Genomic DNA, 20,073 nt, shown 5'->3' on the forward strand with positions numbered 1-20,073 from the left:
GGCCGTTTTCATTGAGCCTCATTCTCACACATTCGCAGACATCAACTTGGTTGTTTTTCGTTTTTTTCGGGCCGCGAGAAACGCGTAAGAGGATGGACAACCGTCTAGCATGGCTTATCTGTCGTATCATGCAGATCTAACCACGTACGCACGCTGACCACTCTTGCTCTGGCCGTAACCTCTACTATTCGCCCTACAGTGGGCTAGGTGGCAATGGCCGTTTTTGCTTGCCTTCTACCTGATGGATGATCTCCGTCGCCCTCAATTTCACAGCAGCAATTGCGCATTCGATTGTGTTCAACGAAGGAAGGTTCACACATCTTCCTATCGCGGCCCGACTTGTCGGCGATTGTCTTCACAGGATCCGAATAAACATCCAAACTATCATTGTGCTAGGGCTTCCTCAGATGTCGCCGTAGGGTCTGAGCTCCATCGGCCCAACCATACCATAACACCCGCAAAAGCATCCGCGTCACATTATTAATACCTTTGATATTTGTCTGCCTCAAGGCTACATGATTGTATTCCTTTGCTTTTTACCACTGAAACAGTTCGGAATGTAGTAGGGTTTCAATAGCACATAGCAAAACCTCAATGCTCAAGATTACTTTTGGCTAACTAGCGTCCCACTCACTAGCGCTGTCTTGTCTTTCTCAGAGGTTGGTATTTTCCCACCCTGTCAACCTCATGGCAGGGGGTAGATGCCAGAATTCAACATTTCGGAGACAGTGCACGGATAACGGCCATAAATGGTGGAACCGTTATATCGAAAGACGTGGAATTAGACTGTGGACTCTCAGAGCCAGGGACTCCCTCATCTGACAGGAATATATTATATCTGTTGATAAGCGATAATGAGAAGCAAGAGCTGACCCTATACGCCAGGCAGGATGGATGACTATTCTATTTCGCTACTCAGCTCCACTTGCACATCAGAGTCGGTTAGATCTGAGACCCACTGTGGTGTAAATGACTGTGTGTATATGTGTGTGTTTAATTATACCACCATTGGACTCTTAGCTATCCCCTCGCCTTGTGTATCTGCCCTCTCCTTTATATGCATGGCTTCTTCTATTACTCTGAGACCATTTTGTCTCATTCATTTCTTATCTTACGTAATAAGTCTTGGCTGCTTTCTCTAAAAAGTCGTGCTGCATCGTTTCTGCCTGATCGTGTCAATAACAATACCATTATTCGCCTTGAATATACTTACTGCCATGGATTCACTAGTCGATTCCACAGGCGAAGAAAGGCTTGTTTTCTGTCATTTCATAGTACGTGAATATAACGCGTCCATTAAAGCTACCGGAAAATGACCCTGCCAGCTGACAGAATCCAGATCGGTGTTGTCAGCAACCGCCAGAATGCGAGCGACTATGACGCTGACATGAAAAGAGCCAAAGAGTATGGTATTGATGCCTTTGCTTTGAACATCGGGACAGACTCCTACACTGATAGCCAGCTGTACTACGCCTACGAGTCTGCCGCCAACAACGGCATGAAGGTGTTCATCTCGTTTGACTTCAACTGGTGGCATTTAAGTCAGGGAAGCGAGGTCGGAGCCAAGGTGCGCCAGTTTGCAGAGCATCCAGCTCAACTCATGGTTGACGGTAAGGTGTTTGTCTCATCATTCTGTGGCGATGGTGTCGATCCGTGTGCAATCCAAAGTGCTGCTGGGTGTGAGATCTTCTTTGCACCCAACTTCCATCCCGGCCATGGCGATTTCGATAATATCCAAGGTGCCATGAACTGGATGGCATGGGATAGCAATGGACATAACAAGGCTCCGAGCGAAGGACAGAAGGTGGCTGTGGCGGATGGCGATCATGCCTATAGACATGCACTTGCTGGGAAGCCATATATTGCGCGTAAGTATCCCCGGGTCACCGCTTCACGGTTTTGATGAACAACATTGGCTGATATAGAATAGCGGTGTCACCATGGTTCTTCACACATTTCGGTGCAGAAGTCCCTTACAGCAAGAACTGGGTCTTTCCGTCGGATCTTCTTTGGTACCACCGATGGAGGGAAATCCTGGCCCTGCGGCCTCGCTTCGTGGAAATCATCACCTGGAACGACTTTGGCGAGTCGCACTATGTTGGTCCTCTATCATCACCCCACACGGATGACGGTTCATCTAAGTGGGCGATAGACATGTAGGTACTACCGCTTCCATTTCAAGAGTCTACACTAACGCATAATACAAAGGCCACATAATGGCTGGCTGGACATGGCTAAACCCTTCATTGCAGCGTATAAAGCCGGCTTGCACAATCCAGATGACTTCATTCACGAAGAAAGGATAGTCTACTGGTACCGCCCAACGCCCAAATGGGTCGACTGCGATGCAACCGACACAACAATGCAGGACACTGCCAGCACTACCAATGGAGACTTCTTCCGCGGGAGGCCACATGGTTCAGAGACTATGCAGGACAGTGTCTTCATTGTGACACTGTTGAAGGAGCCCGCAGATGTGACGGTATGCTCCGGGTCGAGTACACGGACGTTCCAGGCACCGCCAGGTGCACACGCGTGGTCGGTGCCAATGGGTGTGGGTGTGCAGTCATTCCAGGTTCATCGGGAGGGCCACATTGTCGATGCCCTATCTGGGGTTAGTCTACGGGATGTTGCTGACACATGTCCGTATGGCATTTACAATTTCAATGCCTACGTTGGCACACTGCCGGCGGAGCCTGAAGTTGACAAGCTGCAGCCAGACGGGATGGCTCTGTTATCCCAGGGACTGCGGACAGGTTGTCCATCTACTCCTTTGGGTAATGAGGGATGTGGAAAGCCCACAGCTCCTCTATCGCGGACATCTTCGCCTGCACCAGACTCAACCAGTTGCTGTATCATTCTTTAGCGATTTAGAGTGGGCAACTCCGCAATAGTATATAACATATCTGATAATTTCTACCTGAACGTGAAGCAGAATCATTAACAAGAACTAAACACCTGATTTCGCTTTAAAGTAGCCCATGTATTGTTAGTCATTAGCCGCAGGTCAGCTAGCTATTGGGTAGACATCCCCCAGGGTTGGGGCGATTGTATGCGTTGCGCTATTTGTAGACGCATTCCGCCACGGTATTGCTGTTGAGCCGATTGTCCTCCAAGCTCTACGCCTGCATCGAGCAACTAATCGACAATATTCGCCTTAGCATAGTAGATAACAATATGTACAGGATTTCAAACCAGGTCCTGGGCTTATAGCAAGTCACCGGCTACGCACGCAAGATAAAATGTCTCAATAAAAGTGTCATAGTCACAGTCTTTGGTGCGGGCGCGATCGAGATTCCTTTGGCAGGTGTATGGACTGTACGTGGTGGGTGGGTCGAGCCTCCAACAAGAAAGGACGAAAGACGATACACGTTCATGGGTAAGCAGCGGGGATTGCGGAAGTAGACAGAGCCTTCCAGTCACACTAGCAGGTCATCAGAAGGTACGGTAAGCTAAGAACATATTTCAACTCGCAGATGCGCCTTCTGCTAATCCTTCTTGCACGCTGCCAGGTAGGTCGTATATGTAGAAGATGATGGATAGAATCAATGGAGGCTCTCCTGGGAACACTGATGTATAATTCCAGGTCTCTGATAGGGCAGCAGCGGTACTTTCAGGACTGCCAGAGAGACATAGATCATTAAGGCTCCTTGATACAAGAGGGGACTTTGAACGTATTCTAATCTAGCAAGTTCTATATCACTAGTATTATACGGGTGTTGGAAATATAGATTATAATATACGATATCATAAGAATTCTAGTATTGTAGCATGGTAAAGTAAATGCACATAATCTAACAAAACTTTTTTCTCTGTGCGATTTAAGCCAGGAGTGAGACCGTGGTAGTGCACTACACCCATTGTGATCATGCATGTCAGATCGATTAGTATCGGTGGGCATTATCTCTTCAGCAGGATACTCTGTGCTAGTTATGGAAGAAGAACTAGTACCATGATGGCATAGGCTGCCATGCTTTCCACGAATTAGCATATCGAGAGAATATGACATTGAATTAGGCACCCGCGCGTTCTACATCGTACGAAACACATATGGCAGAGTGAAGCAAATCAACGAGATGCACTATCTGGTTCCTTCCTTCCTAGACCAAGTTTGCAGCTGGCCTTACTTTTTGCACCGATGGGTCTAGACTCTCGTCCAGCCAAGCCTAGGAATGCTGAACTCTCTACGGCCAGGTGCATGTCCGAGCTAATGCGGCAACTGCTGACTGCTGGATGAAACTGCAACTATGAAACTTGCACAGTACGTATATCGCTGCCCATCGGACACGGTCGGATTTCAAATTGCGCATCCCGAGCTTAGTGGATATAGTCCTTGACTAGAGGTGAAGCCCGTCTCGGCTTCTTAGATATTCGAAGTTCCGTTGGAGGTATCACACATGAGGAAGCTTTCCACTTGAATGACCCCTGTGGGAGACATTACGCTACCGGATACTTCGTCCTAGCGATGTGATTAGTTTATCGATCTCTCTAAACGTTGCTTTGACATCAATATTCCCTCTGCCAATTGTGATATATTCATTGCAGTAAGCTAAACTAAGTGATGGTGGCGTCACATTCACACAATACGTGTCTTGGTATGATGCCTCGGAACAAAGTACAAGCTCTATGCAGCAGGACACTGGTCATGCGTTGCAATACGCGCCATCAGCTGGCAAGGGTACCCTCTCGCGACGTTAAAGTCCTACCACAGATATCTCACGGTACGCAGAAGATCAACACCCCGCATTACGCACCCTGCTAATTGCCCCGAAGTTCGCCGAATGTAGCGTCCACAATTATAGGGTCCATTAAGAATGCTGCAGAATCAGGGTCCAGGCCGGGGCGGGCTGACAGCCCTGCTAAATCTTTATTGATCCGTCGGTGATCACCGGACGAACGCTGTCCATGACTCCGAAAACTGGAGGTGATCGGCATTCCGAACAGTCCTCTGTCCGCTGGTGGAGCCTGGGCCTTGCTGAATTTAATTTATTTACCGAACAAGGCTCCAGTAACGATTGGATCTCACCGGTCATACCCATGTTCGCGGTGATTGCCAAGGATGGTAGCGCACGCATTGTGCAAAATTGGCTGGTGGGTTGAAAGGTAGGGTATGTGGAGAGCCGTGTGTCCTCCTGAATCCATGGGCTCTCTTCCACCCATTCCGCGGAGTCGTAAAACGCCAAGAAATAAACTTGTTCAGCTATGCATATCGAGGCCGGGTATAGGATCCTGTATAACGACAAGCGGAGAGGGTGCCAAGAACCGCCCTACCAGCCAAGTAGGCGGTTAGCAGTACGCCCAGCGGAGAGGATACGTGGATTCTCATCTGGCCTGAGGAGGTCTTGGCGGAGGCGAAGAATACGCCTTTGTGTGATGTGAATAATGTAAAGTGAAAGTCTCCTACCTAGAAGAGTTAATCTCACGCCATTGAGCCAAGGCCGTTTGCAATGGCAACACCTTGGTCAACCCTGGGCGCCTAGCACACCATCGGAACAGCCCGTTAACTATATGGAGTGTATAGCCCGAACGCGCTTTAGGCATGTCGATCATGCACATAGCACGTATGAAGAATCTTTAGAGCACTGGGCTCGCACGGCTGGTACTCAAGGATGGGTATTTCCCTTATGACACGCGCCGGAAAATAAGGATCAGCCGACACCAACTAATCAAATTGTTCTAAGGCTTACCCCCGGTGGTGCCAAGGTCCCACCTTTCCTAAGTGCCAAGGACTTGGGATGTGCCTAGTCAAGGGCCAAGGTCCGTACTTTAAAACAAAACAGCTTGGATCAACATACCTGCTTGAATCATGTGCTGCTTGTAAATGCCGAGCCGTATAGATTTAGACACATTGCTGTTCGCTCTGCGTTCACTTTATTTCAATTTTGTTTAGCTATGTATTCTTTTTCCTTGTGTCTGAATACTGCACATTCCGAGATGTTGCCGCCAAGATATGATGCCATGACAAGGAATCGATTCGGTAATCACCTGCAAGCATTCACGTTGTCAAAATATGATTAATGTTAGCCTGACTACTTTCCCCAGTGACCCACAACTATACATCTCTAGCCTGCGTACGAACAGATCTAGTAAAACTTGGGCCTCCAAGAAGCTCATAACATTGCTCTATAAGTCCCACAACTGAAACAATCCTCCGTGCGCGTAAGGCTTTATGAGAGCCAGAAGCCATAGAGTAGCAAATACAGCCTGGAGGATAGGGACCCGTAGAACTCCTTCCGCGATCCGAGTGTCTGGGAATCTTCAACCCATCAACGTGGTGGAGACGCGCAATACTATAAGGTTAAGCACATGGATATCATATGTGAACTGGGATTAGAGTATTAATATGACTAAGGGAAATTGGGAATGCTGGGGATCTCATATACTAATAGGGTATGTTCTTCGGATACGCATGCCTGCTAACGGCCGCCGCAGCTAGCACCGACGATTCTCCGTAGGCACCAGTATACATTGTTTCACAAAGCGGTGCCGCATTATAGGGACCTACGGATGCAGGGGTATTTCCCTGGCATCGAGAAGCAATCCGGAATGGTGCGTCACAAGGCGAAGCTGTTGACTGAGTGTATAGTAAGAGTATACGACTGACGCTACACATTGACCACTGAAAGATGTTCAACATGATTTCCATTACTCAATCGTTTTCTTCGACTTCCTGGGCAGTTTGGTGTGGAATATTGCGGAGCAGATGGTCAACATAGCAGAGCGAACCTCTGTTACCTTCGGCTATAAATTCGACTTCTCGCATCTGTCTGAAATGATTGTCCAGAGCCCAGATCAACAGACTCAGATTCTATCAAGAGGTTCTGATTGTCTTGCTACTTCTGTTACAAAGCCCCAATCTCAAAGATCTTCTTTCTTAGCGCCATGCAGTCAACTCAAGTATGCGAGTTCCAGACAATCATCCAGAAGAACCCGGTGCTTGCCTCGACCGGCTGCACTCCGCAATTCTGCCAGGCAGGAAGGCTGATTCACTCAGATGAGCCAAGGGTAGGAGAAAATCGTCCTCTTGAAGTGGTGAAGCAGGAAGCCTTAGGGTTCTTATGGCAACTATGGCAAGAGGGAGTGTATACAGAAGAGCAGTACACGGCGAGACATGTGGAGGTTCTCAAGTCCCTTGAAGAATCAGAGGTCATTGAGCCGATGGTAGTGGATGGTGTAAAGACTGTTGGAAAAACAGCGACGTGGACTCAGACTCCAAAGGAGCTCCTACATGGAATCCGACTTGCGTGGAAGAATTCGCGCAAATGTATCATGAGGTCGCATTATATGGAGCTAGAGTACGTCATGTATCAAGGATATCTCGGGTCTGTCCTCTAACTCGAGTTCGAATAGCTTATGCGACCTTCGGCACATTACGACTAGCGCTGGGATGGTCAAGGCCGTCATTCAGGAGGCAATTAAAGCGTTCAACAAGGGACAGATCAGGCCAACAGGTGCGTTAGCAGTCTCCCTACTACTCAATATATCCTTACTAACGTACCTTAGTCTTCGCCTTTCCTCCACGCTCAACTAGCGGCACAGGTCCAATGTTCCTGAGCAAACAGTTGCTCAACTTTGCTGGTGTATGCATCTACATAGATAGCCTTCATGAACGTTGATCAGCTGATGGATAGCATAGTACCGACGAGATGACGGCTCCATTCTCGGCGACCCCAGTAACGTGGAGCTAACAGAAGACATCATCGAGCTGGGGTGGGCACCACCAGAGCCGAGAAGCCATTGGGATCTGCTACCCATAGTTGCTATGGCAGACAATGACGCACCTGCATGGGCTGACGTTCCCGCTGAGCTCCGTGATTTAGTAGACATTCGTCATCCTAGGTTCGAGAATTTCCAGAAACTTGGTCTCAAGTGGTATCAGTTTCCTGCCCTCAGTAGGCTGGGATTTGATATTGGTGGAGTGCAGTATACTGCGACCCCATTCATTGGCTGGTATGTCGCATATTTATGGCCATGATAGGTATACATGTTTTAACATGTGGTCCAGGTATATGGATGCAGAGATCGGTGTCCGTAATCTCGCCGATTCATTTCGCTACAATGCTCTACCTGACGTTGCCAAAGCCCTTGGCTTTGATATTGAGAACTATAAGAAGAACCCCGAATATGCCGAGATCGAGGCAATGGAAGACCTACCGGACTATGAACAGCTCATTTGGATGGTACGTAACCACCCTCTTCTAAACATTTCATGTATGCATGCCATGCTAATGAAACATAGTCACGGGCACAGGCAGAGCTGAACTATGCCGTTCGATGTTCTTTTCTGCAGAAGGGTGTTTCCTGCATTGGCACTCTGGCTGCCTCCTCAGACTGGACTCGATTTGATGACGAGCATGCTTCGAAGCACGGGTACAGGCTTAATTCTGACCCGTATTGGATAGCGCCTCCACAGGGCTCCATAGTCCCAGTGTGGCACCGTGGTGGCGCTCCAAACTATCAGCCAAAACCACTGATCGCAAGGCATCGATTTGATCCCGTAAAATCCTGGCGCCGCCGACGGGATGCTGTCAAGGCTCCTGTAACGCGACTCGTGAAAGTTGGTGAAGACTGGGTGGGTGACTTCTACTCCTTCGCTCTAGTTCATCCGTACTTACGAATTATATTAGGTCACTGAACATGTCACGCCAGTACAAAATAAATTGTGTATTGCAAACGGCACCAACGCTCAGAGAAATGGTGTCGTAGCCATCTCCAAGAGAATGGTGCATATTTATTACAGTAGCACAGGAACCAGTGCGTTAAAGCTTGCCGAAAAACTTCGAAGACGAGTGAAAGAGCTCCCAGGTGGCTTCCACGTGGACTTTAACATTCTCAATATGTTGGACCTTCGCAAAATTAAGTCCTCTGACCCTCTTCTAATGGTGGTCTCGACGACCGGGGACGGACGGTTCCCTGCCAATGGCGCTGAATTTGAAGCAGCAATGAAGGACATGGCCAAAGAGTATAATGGCGCACTTGCAGTCAAGTACTCGATTTTGGGAGTTGGAGACAGCGCCTACCCGACGTTCAATGCAGCTTCTGCCAAACTCCACGAGTTCATGAAAGCAGTGGGCGGAATTCCGATCGCAAATGGGCTTACAAAAGGCAATACAGCGGTAGAAGCACTGCCCATGAAAGCTTTCAATCGTTGGTGGAGCTTCGTCAAGGATTTATTAACTGGGGAAGGTGAGAATGCAGCCCCAAATGAATCAACTGAGGATGAATGTTTTGAACACTACAGGATGCTAGAAACATTTAAAACGGGCCGGCTACTGAGTAAAGCTCCCGCTGAGACAGGAGAAGGAAGAATAGCCATGATAACCATGGACCTTGGCGATATGGACTACATCGAGATGAGTCACCTGAGACTTTTGCCCTACAATACGCCAGACCAGGTTGGCCGTGCGCTCACGGCTTTGGGAGTCAGCAACGACGACCAGCGTGTACCATTTATGGATCCCACAATGCCCGATTTGAGCTACAAAGAATTCCTGCAACATTATGTTGACCTTGAAGGAAAGTTCAAAGACCTTGCGTGGCTGTCTGAAGCCTTTCCAGCAGGTGACAGGTGGGATACAGATGGGACAGTGCTTGAAGACTTGGAGCGTTTTCCAGCCCTAAAGCAGGTCTCAAATGAACTCCGCATGAAGATCTGCCTTGAAATGCCGCTGCTTCGTCCGCGCTCATTTTCCGTTGCCTCTTCTGCCAAGTATCTCGGGAAAGGCTTAGTAGAGATCATGGTCAGGCTCCACAAGGGCGGGCGCTTCAGCGACAAATTCCTGTCTGCAATTTCCCCGGGCGATTCTATCGGGTACTCCCCAGTTAGTATTATCCCAGGACAAGATCTTATTTCCTCCGAGAAACACCTCATCGCAATTTGCACTGGAACCGGCTTTGCTCCGATTCGAAGTTTACTCCAACGGAAGATACATATTCTTAAAGACGCAGAATCACAGGGCATGGAGTTCTTGTTCCAATCGCCCCCTATTAGCATTTTCGTCGGCTTCAAGGCTCACGATGAAGCCTTGTTCGAAGAAACACTTTCTACCGCCGAGCGGTATGGTCTGGTTGATATGATCTTTCGGGTACCTAGCAACAAGCAGAAAAGACGAGTGCAACACTATGTCGAGGACAATAAAGAGAGCGTTCTGGCCAAAATCAAGGAGGGATCAATCTATGTTTGTGGAGCAAAAGCCATGGTTAACGATATGGCGGCCAAGTTGAGTGATATGATCGGTGCAGATGTGAGGCAGAATCTCGGCCGTAGGTATGTGGAGGAGATTTTTTAAAACTATCTTTGCCATTAGACAATCAGAAGTCATTTTTTTCGGCTTAAAGTACGCTTTTCACTCTCGTTTACACTTGCAATGGTGGTAAATTATAACCATAGTTGGCGGACTAGTTGAAATATATACTGGTGCTGGAAGTTGCCAAGACCGACATTCTCTGCATGACTGGCTTCGATGAGGTGCGAAATAAAAGCAAAATCAAAGTACTAGTCCGATCGGAAAATGAAGATTCTACCATCATGGCATTGACTCATTCTTGCATGGCCCTCTCGAATATGGAGCGGAACTCCGATTCCGGCTTTTCCATATCGACCTTGGCTGCTTGGTCCCTCAACCGTTGCGATCTGCTTATTATCTCACCGCGCAAAGACTCCCAATCGACACCGACAAGATGACCGTCCTGTTTAACAATTTTTCCATCAACAATGACGGTGGCGATATTCTTCGATGATGCATGGAAGACTACAGTCCCGATAGCGTCCGTTACAGGCACCGTGTCAATATCGTCACAACGGAAGATCACCAGGTCAGCCTTTTTACCGGGAACGATAGAACCGATCAGCGACTCCATCTGCATAACCTCCGCTCCCCCCAAGGTCGCCATGCGTAATACATCCGCTGTTTTTCTGCCGACCTCTCTGTGTACCGTATGCGCATACTCACAAGCTCTTTGTGTCTGGAGTGCCAGCCTCATCTGGGCCATGAAATCATTCCCCTGATTCGACGTAATGTCAAGTCCAAGACACGTCCGGCAGCCCACATCGCTCGCCTTCCATACCACAGGATATCCCATGCCCATCTGCAGCTCCGTGTCGGGCGTCGCGACAATACCAGCTCCAGAACTCTGCACCGCAGCAAGTTCTCCATTGGTCATCCAACCTCCGTGACTAAACACGAGGTCCGGTCCCATCAAGTTTGCATCAGCAAATTGCTCGATGACTTCAGCCTTTGGTCCCCCATGAGATATCACCGAAGTATGCACAGTGCTAATCCTAGCGCCCAGCTTCCTCGCCATCTCCAAACCCCCGATATTCTGTTCTCGAGACTGCATCGGCGCCTCATCCAAAGCAATTCCAAAAGTGAGGAGGGAACCTTTCGGGTCATTGTTTGGGAAATGTTCCTGGCGTACACGGAGAGCATCTTTAATCCGAGCAGCTTTGTCAAATGGACCCGTTGCCATACTGGCGAGATCCCCGGGTACTGTGGGGTTCTGGTAGAACCCATAGCAAAATGTCCCTCGGATAGCAGCATCTTTGAGGCCCCTTACGGCTGCATCAGCATGTGCTGGGGAGTTCATTATGTGGGAGTGGTCAAGGACAGTTGTGACGCCGTTGTTTAGGAGGCTCAAGGCGGCCGCATAGTTAGCGAAGTAAACATCATCTGGTTCGTACAAACTCCCATAAACGGTCCGCAGATGACAACAATAACCGAAAAGTGACCAGTCCACGGTGATCCCCCGTAGGAGATGCTGCCACATGTGATGGTGGCCGTCGACAAACCCAGGAGTAATGATGCAGTTTTCTGCGTTGATGGTGACCACCTTCCCTTCTGTCGGTGGAGAAATGTCAGGGCCAACGGCCTTGATCCACTCATCCTCTATGAGAATATCGCAATTATCTAGGACTTCTCTGCCAGATGCCTCCATAGAGAGCACCGTTGCCCCTTTGATATGGATAAATGAGTCCGGCATATCGGAGTATGATCAACGACGGGCACAGTAGAGATCAAGAAGGATGATAGAAATGGAAACACTCAATAAAGATATTTATCCAGAAAGTAGATCAAGGCAGCGCCAACAGTCACTTGTAACCGTTAAGGTGGTGGAAGAGATAGCCTACCTGGCCGCGGAATTCCCCTCTTCTGGAACTGGGCTTTTTCCCAACCAGACCAAATGAGCCACGGCTGTCAGAAATGGAAGCGGGGTAATGCGCATATTCAGCACGAACATTGGTTCATTGATACATGCAAACATTTAGGCCTCCCATCGGCATGGTATAGAAATCCTATCGCCTACGTCATCATCCCAGTTGCTGTAGGGTCACGTGCGCTTCAGGTCATCGGCGTTTTAAGACCATGTAGAATTGATATCGATGATTTCAAGCTTCGAGGCCATCTCCTATGTTACAAGACACATTATATCGGTGGCTATAATATTGTATATAAGTTTATTTCTCTCCTGACGCAGCTGTTGCTTGCCAACCTCTACACAGTGCTGATCTGTCAGGCATAATTCGCTGAGTGCCACGTACGTCTAGCTGACACAAAGCTGAATCGGTTAACTTAGGCATTGGACATAGATTCGATGTCTGCAAATATAAAGATAACTTCCTGTGATCTCATGAATTATAAAATTAGCTTTTTTAGTTCTAACTGCCAGGGGGGAAAGAGAGCGTATACATGATCAAGTTGATCTGGACCCAATTCGTGATACTGAAAAAGATGATTAGTATACAAGAGCCACCAGAAAGGTAACAGCTCATAACCGTAGAAGATATGATGATAATAAGCATAAATATTATTGGTCAGGGTATATAGTGGCCGTTCTTAACCTATGATCATGAAAGCCAAAACTTCATTTCATCCAAAAGCTTTGTTATGAGATGAATGTTGAAAATTACAAATATAGCTTGTAGGTGGGCATTGTTACCATGTATAAACGTTTCCATTGTTCCTCAATGATACTTAGCCCGAAAGACAACCGAAACATACGTTCTGCGAGACTTGGATTTGCTATCACTCCGTTGGTGCTTCCTGCTCCAAAGGCGTGCCGCACAAAGTATCATCCTCAGGCTAGACGAGGGTTTCCCCATGCCTGGATTGCAGCAGACCAGATCTTGTCATGGATATCCATGGCCCTATGATCTGGCTGTCCAAATCTCCATTGCTTTTCGCCTTCTGGACCTCCATACCGAGCTATGAAATCTGTAACAGCACCACGACACTGTGCCTCAGTAGCTGCAGTACCAGATTTATCGAATTGAATCGTGATGTTGTCTCTCTCCCCCAACCTCTTGATCAAAACTAATTGTTTCTTGCTAGGTACCCATTTGATCATGCCATGGAAGTGCGCACGTCCTTGTGCAAAGGATCTAGAATGAGATTTAATTAGTTGCGAAGTGGCTCTAAAGTTGTCGTTTGTATGGAGATGATTTTAAACAAGCCATAGCGACACACGACGACAAAAGCCAAAGAAAAGCAAAAGGGAGGAGCAGATGTAGACAAGCACATTAGATAAAGTGCCATACCTGAACAAGCAGAGAGGTTCGAATCTCTCGCTGATTTCCATCAAACATTGCGACATGGACTGCTGGACGGAGAGGGCATTTCCTGACTCCTTCTAAGAGGCCGTGAGTCTCCAAGCAAGAGAGAAACCCCCCAAGCTATGGGGGGAAGAGAGGGAGGTTGCATACGAGACCTTGTCCGCCATCAAACTTGGACATTCCAGCACGCCATTTCCATTGACGGTTCCTTGTGTCACCTGCTATGGTCGTCCAGTCGTCACCGTCATTCAGGACGAGAACGCCAACTGCCGAACTCGAGTCGATGAGAATCCCTGTTTTCATGCATCGAGCGACACGATGCCCGTTGAGATCGTAGAACTTAAAATCAAATGATGCGGAGCTGTATTCCTGCAGTTGTCGGACAATCCGCGTAGCGAAGGAGGTGCAACGACCGGCAGCCCACCATGTCCGGATGAAGGAGGTGGACTGGTCCTTGGTCAGATCCTCTATCTTAATCTTCTTTTTAAGAAGATTCTTGTCTTTGAGGATGTTTCCCCATGGTTCGCCGGACTTGTTGACAAGATATTCTCCCTGAAGGAAGTTGGAATATGGGCCGTCATTGAAGGCTTCCTCCCAGCACTCCTGTGCCTTACGTCGAAGTTTATCGATGTTAGAGCCCATGGCTGTGACGGTGTGAAGAAGAGTGTGGTGAGAATGATGAGTAGAAGGGAATCTGTCGTGCCCCGGTCTGCCATCTGGCCAGCCTTATATACAAACGCCGTGACCACTCTCAGACCGAAAAGGGCTTTTTACTCCCCCTCTCTGTATCCTCGCCTTTCGGACAGATAGACATATCCTTTTCGATTGCTAATGGGTACATCATGGACACCCAACCTCGTACATTGATTGGATCTACTATGTGATAGCCTGTGCAGATACAGACCAGACCCTTGCAACACTAGTGTAGATAATCAAACTCTATAGTAATTTATTCCTGCATGCACCTATGACCCAAGCATCACCCGAGGTCAGTGAAGCGGAGGTGCGAAGCTGAATATTGAATTCATGATTGAATGCATCTGAAATCTACCATTGTGCCCATCTATGCGCGGGATAGGAAACAAGGACTTGCCTCATGGGCTCCAGCGATGCGATAAACATACATTAAAATTTTGATCCAAGCAGTCTGTAGCATCATATGAAAACCCACCTTTAGCTCGTATAACGACGTGTATAGCGGATACTTCTCGCTAGTAATTTATGGTGTGCGTATCCAGTTGCCTTCACAAGGCTTACCATAATTGAAAATTACATTCAGTGATTTTTAACGTTATTAGAAATGACGTTCTGTCGTATTAAATTTTGATATTGGTTCTCATGGATATTCAGTCCAGCTGCCAGGTAGGTAAGAAATGTATTCTATTTCTTTGATTCCACACGTTCTCATTTGTTGGATGGCATTGATATTCATCTCGATTAACCCCGCGCCGCCACGGCGAGCTGAACAAGTGAATATGACACGTTATTGGTGGCAGCTGCCTTGCATGACCCACTGTCAATATTCATGCGATCAATTTAGTCCTTATAGTGTCTGGCTGTCAAATTCGCAGGATCAGAATACAATATCTCCAAAAGCCACCTTCGGGACTTACTTCCATTTCTTCGCCCATATTTAGCTGCATTGTCCTTTGAAAGTGAGGCAATAGAGATCTTCTATGGGTTGATTGGTGTAAGAAGAATCATATACTGTCGATCCTTGGTCTTCCAGTTCAGCTGAGCGATTTTCCAAGCTATGGTGGATTCCGCCCCGCTGTCTGACGTGTTGAGGGGTGACGAACTATGTTCAGCTCTCACTTTTTACAACGAAATGAGTTGTAGTCATACCCTCTGAAGTTGAAAGTGGCTGACGGTGATTCTGTCATCCAGCAATAATCTACCGGCCGAAATCTGCATGTTGTAGGCACCCCATCATAGGTCTTTCCCGAACCAATGCATACTGGCATCTGAATGACTGCCCTCCGGATCCTGAGCACTTCACCCACGTCGGACCAAAGATGAAGAGAGTCAAGGAGAGGGGGGGCGAAGTCAGGGCAATGGTAGGCGGCGAAGCACACGGCAGCTCTCAGGTGCTAAATTCGGAGATTCAAACAGTACAGGTTTGATGGAATGGATGGTGCCTGTTGTCCAGTCCGAGCTGTCCACTTCTTGGATACTAAACTGGACATTCGCGTGTAAATCTAACTGTAGGGCTATTGGTACACCCACGCTTCTAGCGACTCTTGTACTCAGTCCTGCAAATCCAACGATGAACAGAAAACTCAAATCATTGACCTTTCAGTGAATGGAGGACATAAACGAATGTATCTATTCTTTGTTGAATATATGCCATCCGAGATTAGACTTGTCTAATTGCCTATTTGTTGAGTGTAGTCTCCAAGTTCTTCAAGGGGTGTACTTGGTAGGCCTATTCCAGGGGTTATCTCAAATGGGAATACGTATGCATTTATGGCCCATTTTTATAATACCCAGATAGCGCACCATTGTACATTATAGCGCCGTCTCTGTCAATTACAAATATATATGTCATACTTGTTGTCACCGAAGCCCCCCATACATCACTATCGCCCGATGGCAGATTGCACACCCGCACCAAGTCCACGTTGTATTGCTTCCCATCCTAATCACAAACGAAAATCATCTTGTCCCACACTCTCCACTCATCCCCTGCCTTGGAAAACAAGCACGTATTCGGCTTCAATTGCTGCATGCCAGATTGGCCATCGCCACACCCATAACCGGCAAAGCACAAAAAGACCGAACACCCAGGATTCAGCCAATTCAAGACAGCCCCGCCTGATCCCGAGATTGTGAACACATGGCGATTTGCACTCAGATCGAACTGGAGTACTTGGCCATTGGAGTCACATTGGTAACCGGGAAACACCACCGCTTCTCCAATGGTCAAGGCGCTAACCGTGCAGGAGTTGAAAGCAATGCCTGCGAGGGTTGCAATTTTGGCGAGAGAAGGGAGCTTCATGTTGAGCTACCTGTTCACAAGCCGGATCAGCCCTCACGCCTTAAGTGTCGCATGAGTTATAAGAACTTACCAGAGGTATTCAAATTGTAAAAGGAAGTCAAGATGCAGAAAGGCTAGAAATTTTGGAGCCTGTCTAGATCTTCATCTATATATACCACGAATAAAAGTGGAGTGAGGGCTAGGAACATCTTGGCATCTTGATTGCTAACCTACGACGGTTGAGTTATCGGCTTGAGTACCCTAACACAGTGGGCCGATAAAATGTGTATACCAAATAGGGAAAACCCTCTATAACGAATATCCTCTAGTGCGATCTACTTCTGGCTAGGAAATACATGCCAAGTCATGTAGTGTCATGACAACAGACTTGCCTAAGCTTCTGTAAATCATTATGAATTGTTGGTAATTATTATGGAATGGCGCTGTAAAGGCTGACGGAGTCTTATGCAATTTCCTAATGCATAAAGGCGATTCTTCCTCACCAATTCGTCGACGACTGCTCCAAATGATTGCAATAAATTTCACGAATATACATCCCTATCTCGCATGACCCTCGCGCTTTGCTTAATTCATTATCTAGTAATCTTTCAGAGATTGATCGGTCAGCTTCATTAACCGAGGTAAGATAGGAAACTGGGAAGATGAAGACTCGATCATCCAGAAAATATATTTACAAAAAACGAACTTTCACATCCAGTTATTGTACTTTGCGCATAATTTTCAATACAATAGGTGCTCGCCTTTCTGCTTACATTAATACCATATATCGTGCACTTAGGTCCGAGATAGGTTAAATGAACAGAACACCAGTTGTTCCATCGGGTTCATAGCTCCTTTGGTCGCTTTCAAACATAGCCTGCTATATTCTGATTGTCTTGGTGGCATTGCACAGACGAATGTGATACTCCTCTTTGATCAAGTCGATCGATACCAGCCCCGAACGCTTGTGATTACCGAACTAAAAGGAGAGGGGGATTATGGGTATCACCACTGTTGCATGACACTAAGTGTCAACTGGCACTTCCACATGTAGTAGCTCCAACCCATGCATAACTATTTTCTAGAACCGTAAGGCCAGATGGGGGTTTTGTTACTATTTGCAAATGCAGGAAATCAACAGAGAGAATTATCCGTTGGCGTTTAACATACCGACCCTGCGACACAGAAAACAGTGAATCCGGCCTGATACTCCTTGGTAGGGAATGCTAGAGCTCTTGCATAGCATTCAGGACGAACAACTTCATACAATATGACCGGACTGCATGCTTAATTCGTACTATAGTCTACCATACCGCTCCTTGCGTCCAGTTGATGCAATGCCTCTAACGATTAAAATCAAGTATAAGTCTCCTCCCTGACGACAGTCATTCCTTCCGCAGTGACATCAAGCCAGACCTGCCTATCCACCGTCTGCGTGCTCCCATCTGCAAGGGTGAAATTGATATGTCCATCGTTCTCCATCATCACATCCCGTTTCACTGCATGTGAACAACTTCTGCTTGTATCGGCCCAGAACCATCCGCCCGCATAGATATTGCCGTATGTCCAGCTTCCGCCGTTGTAGCTCGTGGAAGCATAATCATACCACATGCACTGCTTGATGATTTCCTCGGTAATATCCTATTATCCATTGTCAGCACAGCTGGCTTTAACATTATCCACGGCAAAAGCAGAGTTACATACCCAACATTGTTGCTCGGATTGCATCCCAGAGATCGTCCAGGATCCCCAGTAGGCACTAATGATACCGCCACCTGCATCACACCAACCGCCATCTGGACCGGCCGTGATGGATTGCGACCACGCATTGGGGCAGAGCCAAGCCCGGATTGACCACATCATTTGGACCGCGGCATCGCTAAACCACTGTTGATTTGGTGCCGTGCAGTCGGCGGCATTTGCGGTTAGCAGGACAGTAGCAACAGAAAGATATCTTGTCAACCTCATGATGAGGGTTTCGCAGGGAGATGTTGCGGTGATGTTTTAAGGAGGTTCCTCGGATTGATGGGAATCAATCTGCAGCAAACCAAACGTATTCTTATATACTCGGTCGAATGCATTCCATAGTCTAGCCGCAACCAGCACGGCGGAGTTCATAATGGGGTGGCTGATTATATGTCAGCATTGGCTAATACACGCCAGTGGGTTACTGAATGATTCACACATTGATGCCTTCCAAGCAGGAGACTTGGCAAACATCAAGTTCAGTCGAAGGCAGCTCCTCGCGTGAAATTTGACTGGTACTGGTTGGACGAGGCCAATCTATCTAATTTGAAGGGTTCAGTTTTCCCAAGACCCAAAACCTGATTAGGATGCAGGGGATTGATTAGTGTCCATTTTGCAGAGCCTATACCAATTCCCGAAAAGAGTTTCGCTTGTTCCGCTAGTCGTCTTTAGCTTCGTCTAGTCTCAGGCTAAGAGAAATTTATCCTGTTTTCCATACCAGACCACATCTTGGCGTATTCTCCTAAATCTTTACCTAATGTCGCATAATCATTGGATTTTGTGGATTCTTGTGGTCCACTCATGGCCAGTACTGGTCCATCTATGCCGACCTTTCCAGAAGTGATTTCTAACAATGCCAGTGATCTTACATAGCAAGGAAACCATAGGTACTTATGCCACTAAGAATCGAAAAATGCGGAATGATATCGCAAACAGCTAAGTAGATTGTAACATATTTCATCAAAAGATAACCATGAACATTTTATGTCTTCGAGAGAATCTTCTCTCACGCCCGGGAAAGGCAATTGCCTGCCACAGCAATTCGTACCCATAGCGATACGTCTTTAGCTCGATATCTATAACTAAAGCTATCCTTATGTAAGTCAAGGTACAGGAGAAGCCGTATACCGATATCCCTCTAGTCAAGATAGGCACAGGGTCCGTACGTACATGGCGTGGCGACTGAAGTGCATCCCAGATGGCTTTCAACTTGCAAGGTACATTTCTGGGTACAGCGAATATTCACCGGTCTCGCCAGACTAACAATGGAATATAGACGGGCTCTTTCCTCAGAATTACTCCCACCTCTACTCTGGCACCTTTCGCCCTGGGACTGAATTTCGGTTTGATCATAATTCCGGAGAAAGGCCTCATCTTTGGCAATACAACCCCACTGGGATACTTTGCTTCTGCACCTAAAAGAGTTGCGATAACGCAATCTGCCCCAAAGGTCCAGATAAGACCCATCTTGGATACTTTTCTTCTGGCTTATTGGCTTCGATTAAATCTGTTCATGTGGAACCAGCCTGCACCCTTCTAAAAACTCACTGCAACACGCTTTCTACGCCAATAGAAACTCTTCGTAAGTACACTAAGTAGAAACTTCGATGTTCTTAGCATGTCAAAGCTGAGACAGCCCAAGCAAAGCTAAAGGCATCTCACTGCACTTGGGATACGTAACATATACCAAAGACCACTCAAGCTTCTTTCACATAACGAACATTTAGGATTATTGTAGGCGTTGTTGAAGACATCTTGCACAAACAGCAATTCAACGACGCAGTGTGCTCAGGTTCATACC

General features: G+C 47.3%; 6 protein-coding genes across 6 annotated transcripts; 2 read left to right on the plus strand and 4 right to left on the minus strand.

Annotated features, from left to right (window-relative positions):
- The first annotated feature begins 1,145 nt into the window (after window positions 1-1,145).
- On the plus strand, window positions 1,146-2,955 carry BDV37DRAFT_252138 (glycoside hydrolase family 71 protein). The gene is made up of 4 exons (XM_032082388.1): window positions 1,146-1,274; window positions 1,340-1,868; window positions 1,931-2,156; window positions 2,209-2,955. Exons 1-4 carry the CDS (start codon window positions 1,218-1,220, stop codon window positions 2,864-2,866), a joined length of 1,470 nt encoding a protein of 489 aa, XP_031940013.1. The 5' UTR covers window positions 1,146-1,217; the 3' UTR covers window positions 2,867-2,955.
- Window positions 2,956-6,882: 3,927 nt separating this feature from the next.
- BDV37DRAFT_295116 (nitric oxide synthase) lies at window positions 6,883-10,289 on the plus strand (the record flags this gene model as incomplete). The annotated part of the gene is made up of 7 exons (XM_032089787.1): window positions 6,883-7,295; window positions 7,351-7,451; window positions 7,504-7,580; window positions 7,637-7,950; window positions 8,006-8,180; window positions 8,240-8,572; window positions 8,628-10,289. 7 exons carry the CDS (start codon window positions 6,883-6,885, stop codon window positions 10,287-10,289), a joined length of 3,075 nt encoding a protein of 1,024 aa, XP_031940014.1.
- A 119-nt stretch (window positions 10,290-10,408) lies between these two features.
- Window positions 10,409-12,247, minus strand: BDV37DRAFT_154770 (uncharacterized protein). Its single transcript, XM_032079047.1, has one exon. It carries the CDS (start codon window positions 11,977-11,979, stop codon window positions 10,540-10,542), a length of 1,440 nt encoding a protein of 479 aa, XP_031940015.1. The 5' UTR covers window positions 11,980-12,247; the 3' UTR covers window positions 10,409-10,539.
- Window positions 12,248-13,074: 827 nt separating this feature from the next.
- On the minus strand, window positions 13,075-14,191 carry BDV37DRAFT_284503 (uncharacterized protein; the record flags this gene model as incomplete). Its single annotated transcript, XM_032087515.1, has 3 exons — window positions 13,075-13,378; window positions 13,535-13,626; window positions 13,700-14,191. The coding sequence occupies 3 exons, from the start codon at window positions 14,189-14,191 to the stop codon at window positions 13,075-13,077; spliced, it is 888 nt and encodes a 295-aa protein (XP_031940016.1).
- A 1,996-nt stretch (window positions 14,192-16,187) lies between these two features.
- BDV37DRAFT_284504 (uncharacterized protein) lies at window positions 16,188-16,547 on the minus strand (the record flags this gene model as incomplete). The annotated part of the gene is made up of 1 exon (XM_032087516.1): window positions 16,188-16,547. One exon carries the CDS (start codon window positions 16,545-16,547, stop codon window positions 16,188-16,190), a length of 360 nt encoding a protein of 119 aa, XP_031940017.1.
- A 1,335-nt stretch (window positions 16,548-17,882) lies between these two features.
- Window positions 17,883-18,494, minus strand: BDV37DRAFT_272701 (uncharacterized protein; the record flags this gene model as incomplete). Its single annotated transcript, XM_032084921.1, has 2 exons — window positions 17,883-18,167; window positions 18,231-18,494. The coding sequence occupies 2 exons, from the start codon at window positions 18,492-18,494 to the stop codon at window positions 17,883-17,885; spliced, it is 549 nt and encodes a 182-aa protein (XP_031940018.1).
- Between the last annotated feature and the right edge of the window lie 1,579 nt (window positions 18,495-20,073).

The sequence above is a fragment of the Aspergillus pseudonomiae genome (assembly GCF_009193645.1).
Source record: "Aspergillus pseudonomiae strain CBS 119388 unplaced genomic scaffold BDV37scaffold_48, whole genome shotgun sequence".
NCBI classification, from domain to species: Eukaryota; Fungi; Ascomycota; class Eurotiomycetes; order Eurotiales; family Aspergillaceae; genus Aspergillus; species Aspergillus pseudonomiae.

Bases quoted from the DNA above. Each gene is read 5' to 3' on its own strand.
- BDV37DRAFT_154770 (XM_032079047.1), bottom strand. From the start codon at position 11,979: ATGCCGGACTCATTTATCCATATCAAAGGGGCAACGGTGCTCTCTATG.
- BDV37DRAFT_252138 (XM_032082388.1), top strand. From the start codon at position 1,218: ATGGATTCACTAGTCGATTCCACAGGCGAAGAAAGGCTTGTTTTCTGT. The intron at 1,275-1,339 runs GTACGTGAATAT...GACAGAATCCAG, and splicing joins TTGTTTTCTGTCATTTCATA to ATCGGTGTTGTCAGCAACCG. The intron at 2,157-2,208 runs GTAGGTACTACC...CATAATACAAAG, and splicing joins TCTAAGTGGGCGATAGACAT to GCCACATAATGGCTGGCTGG.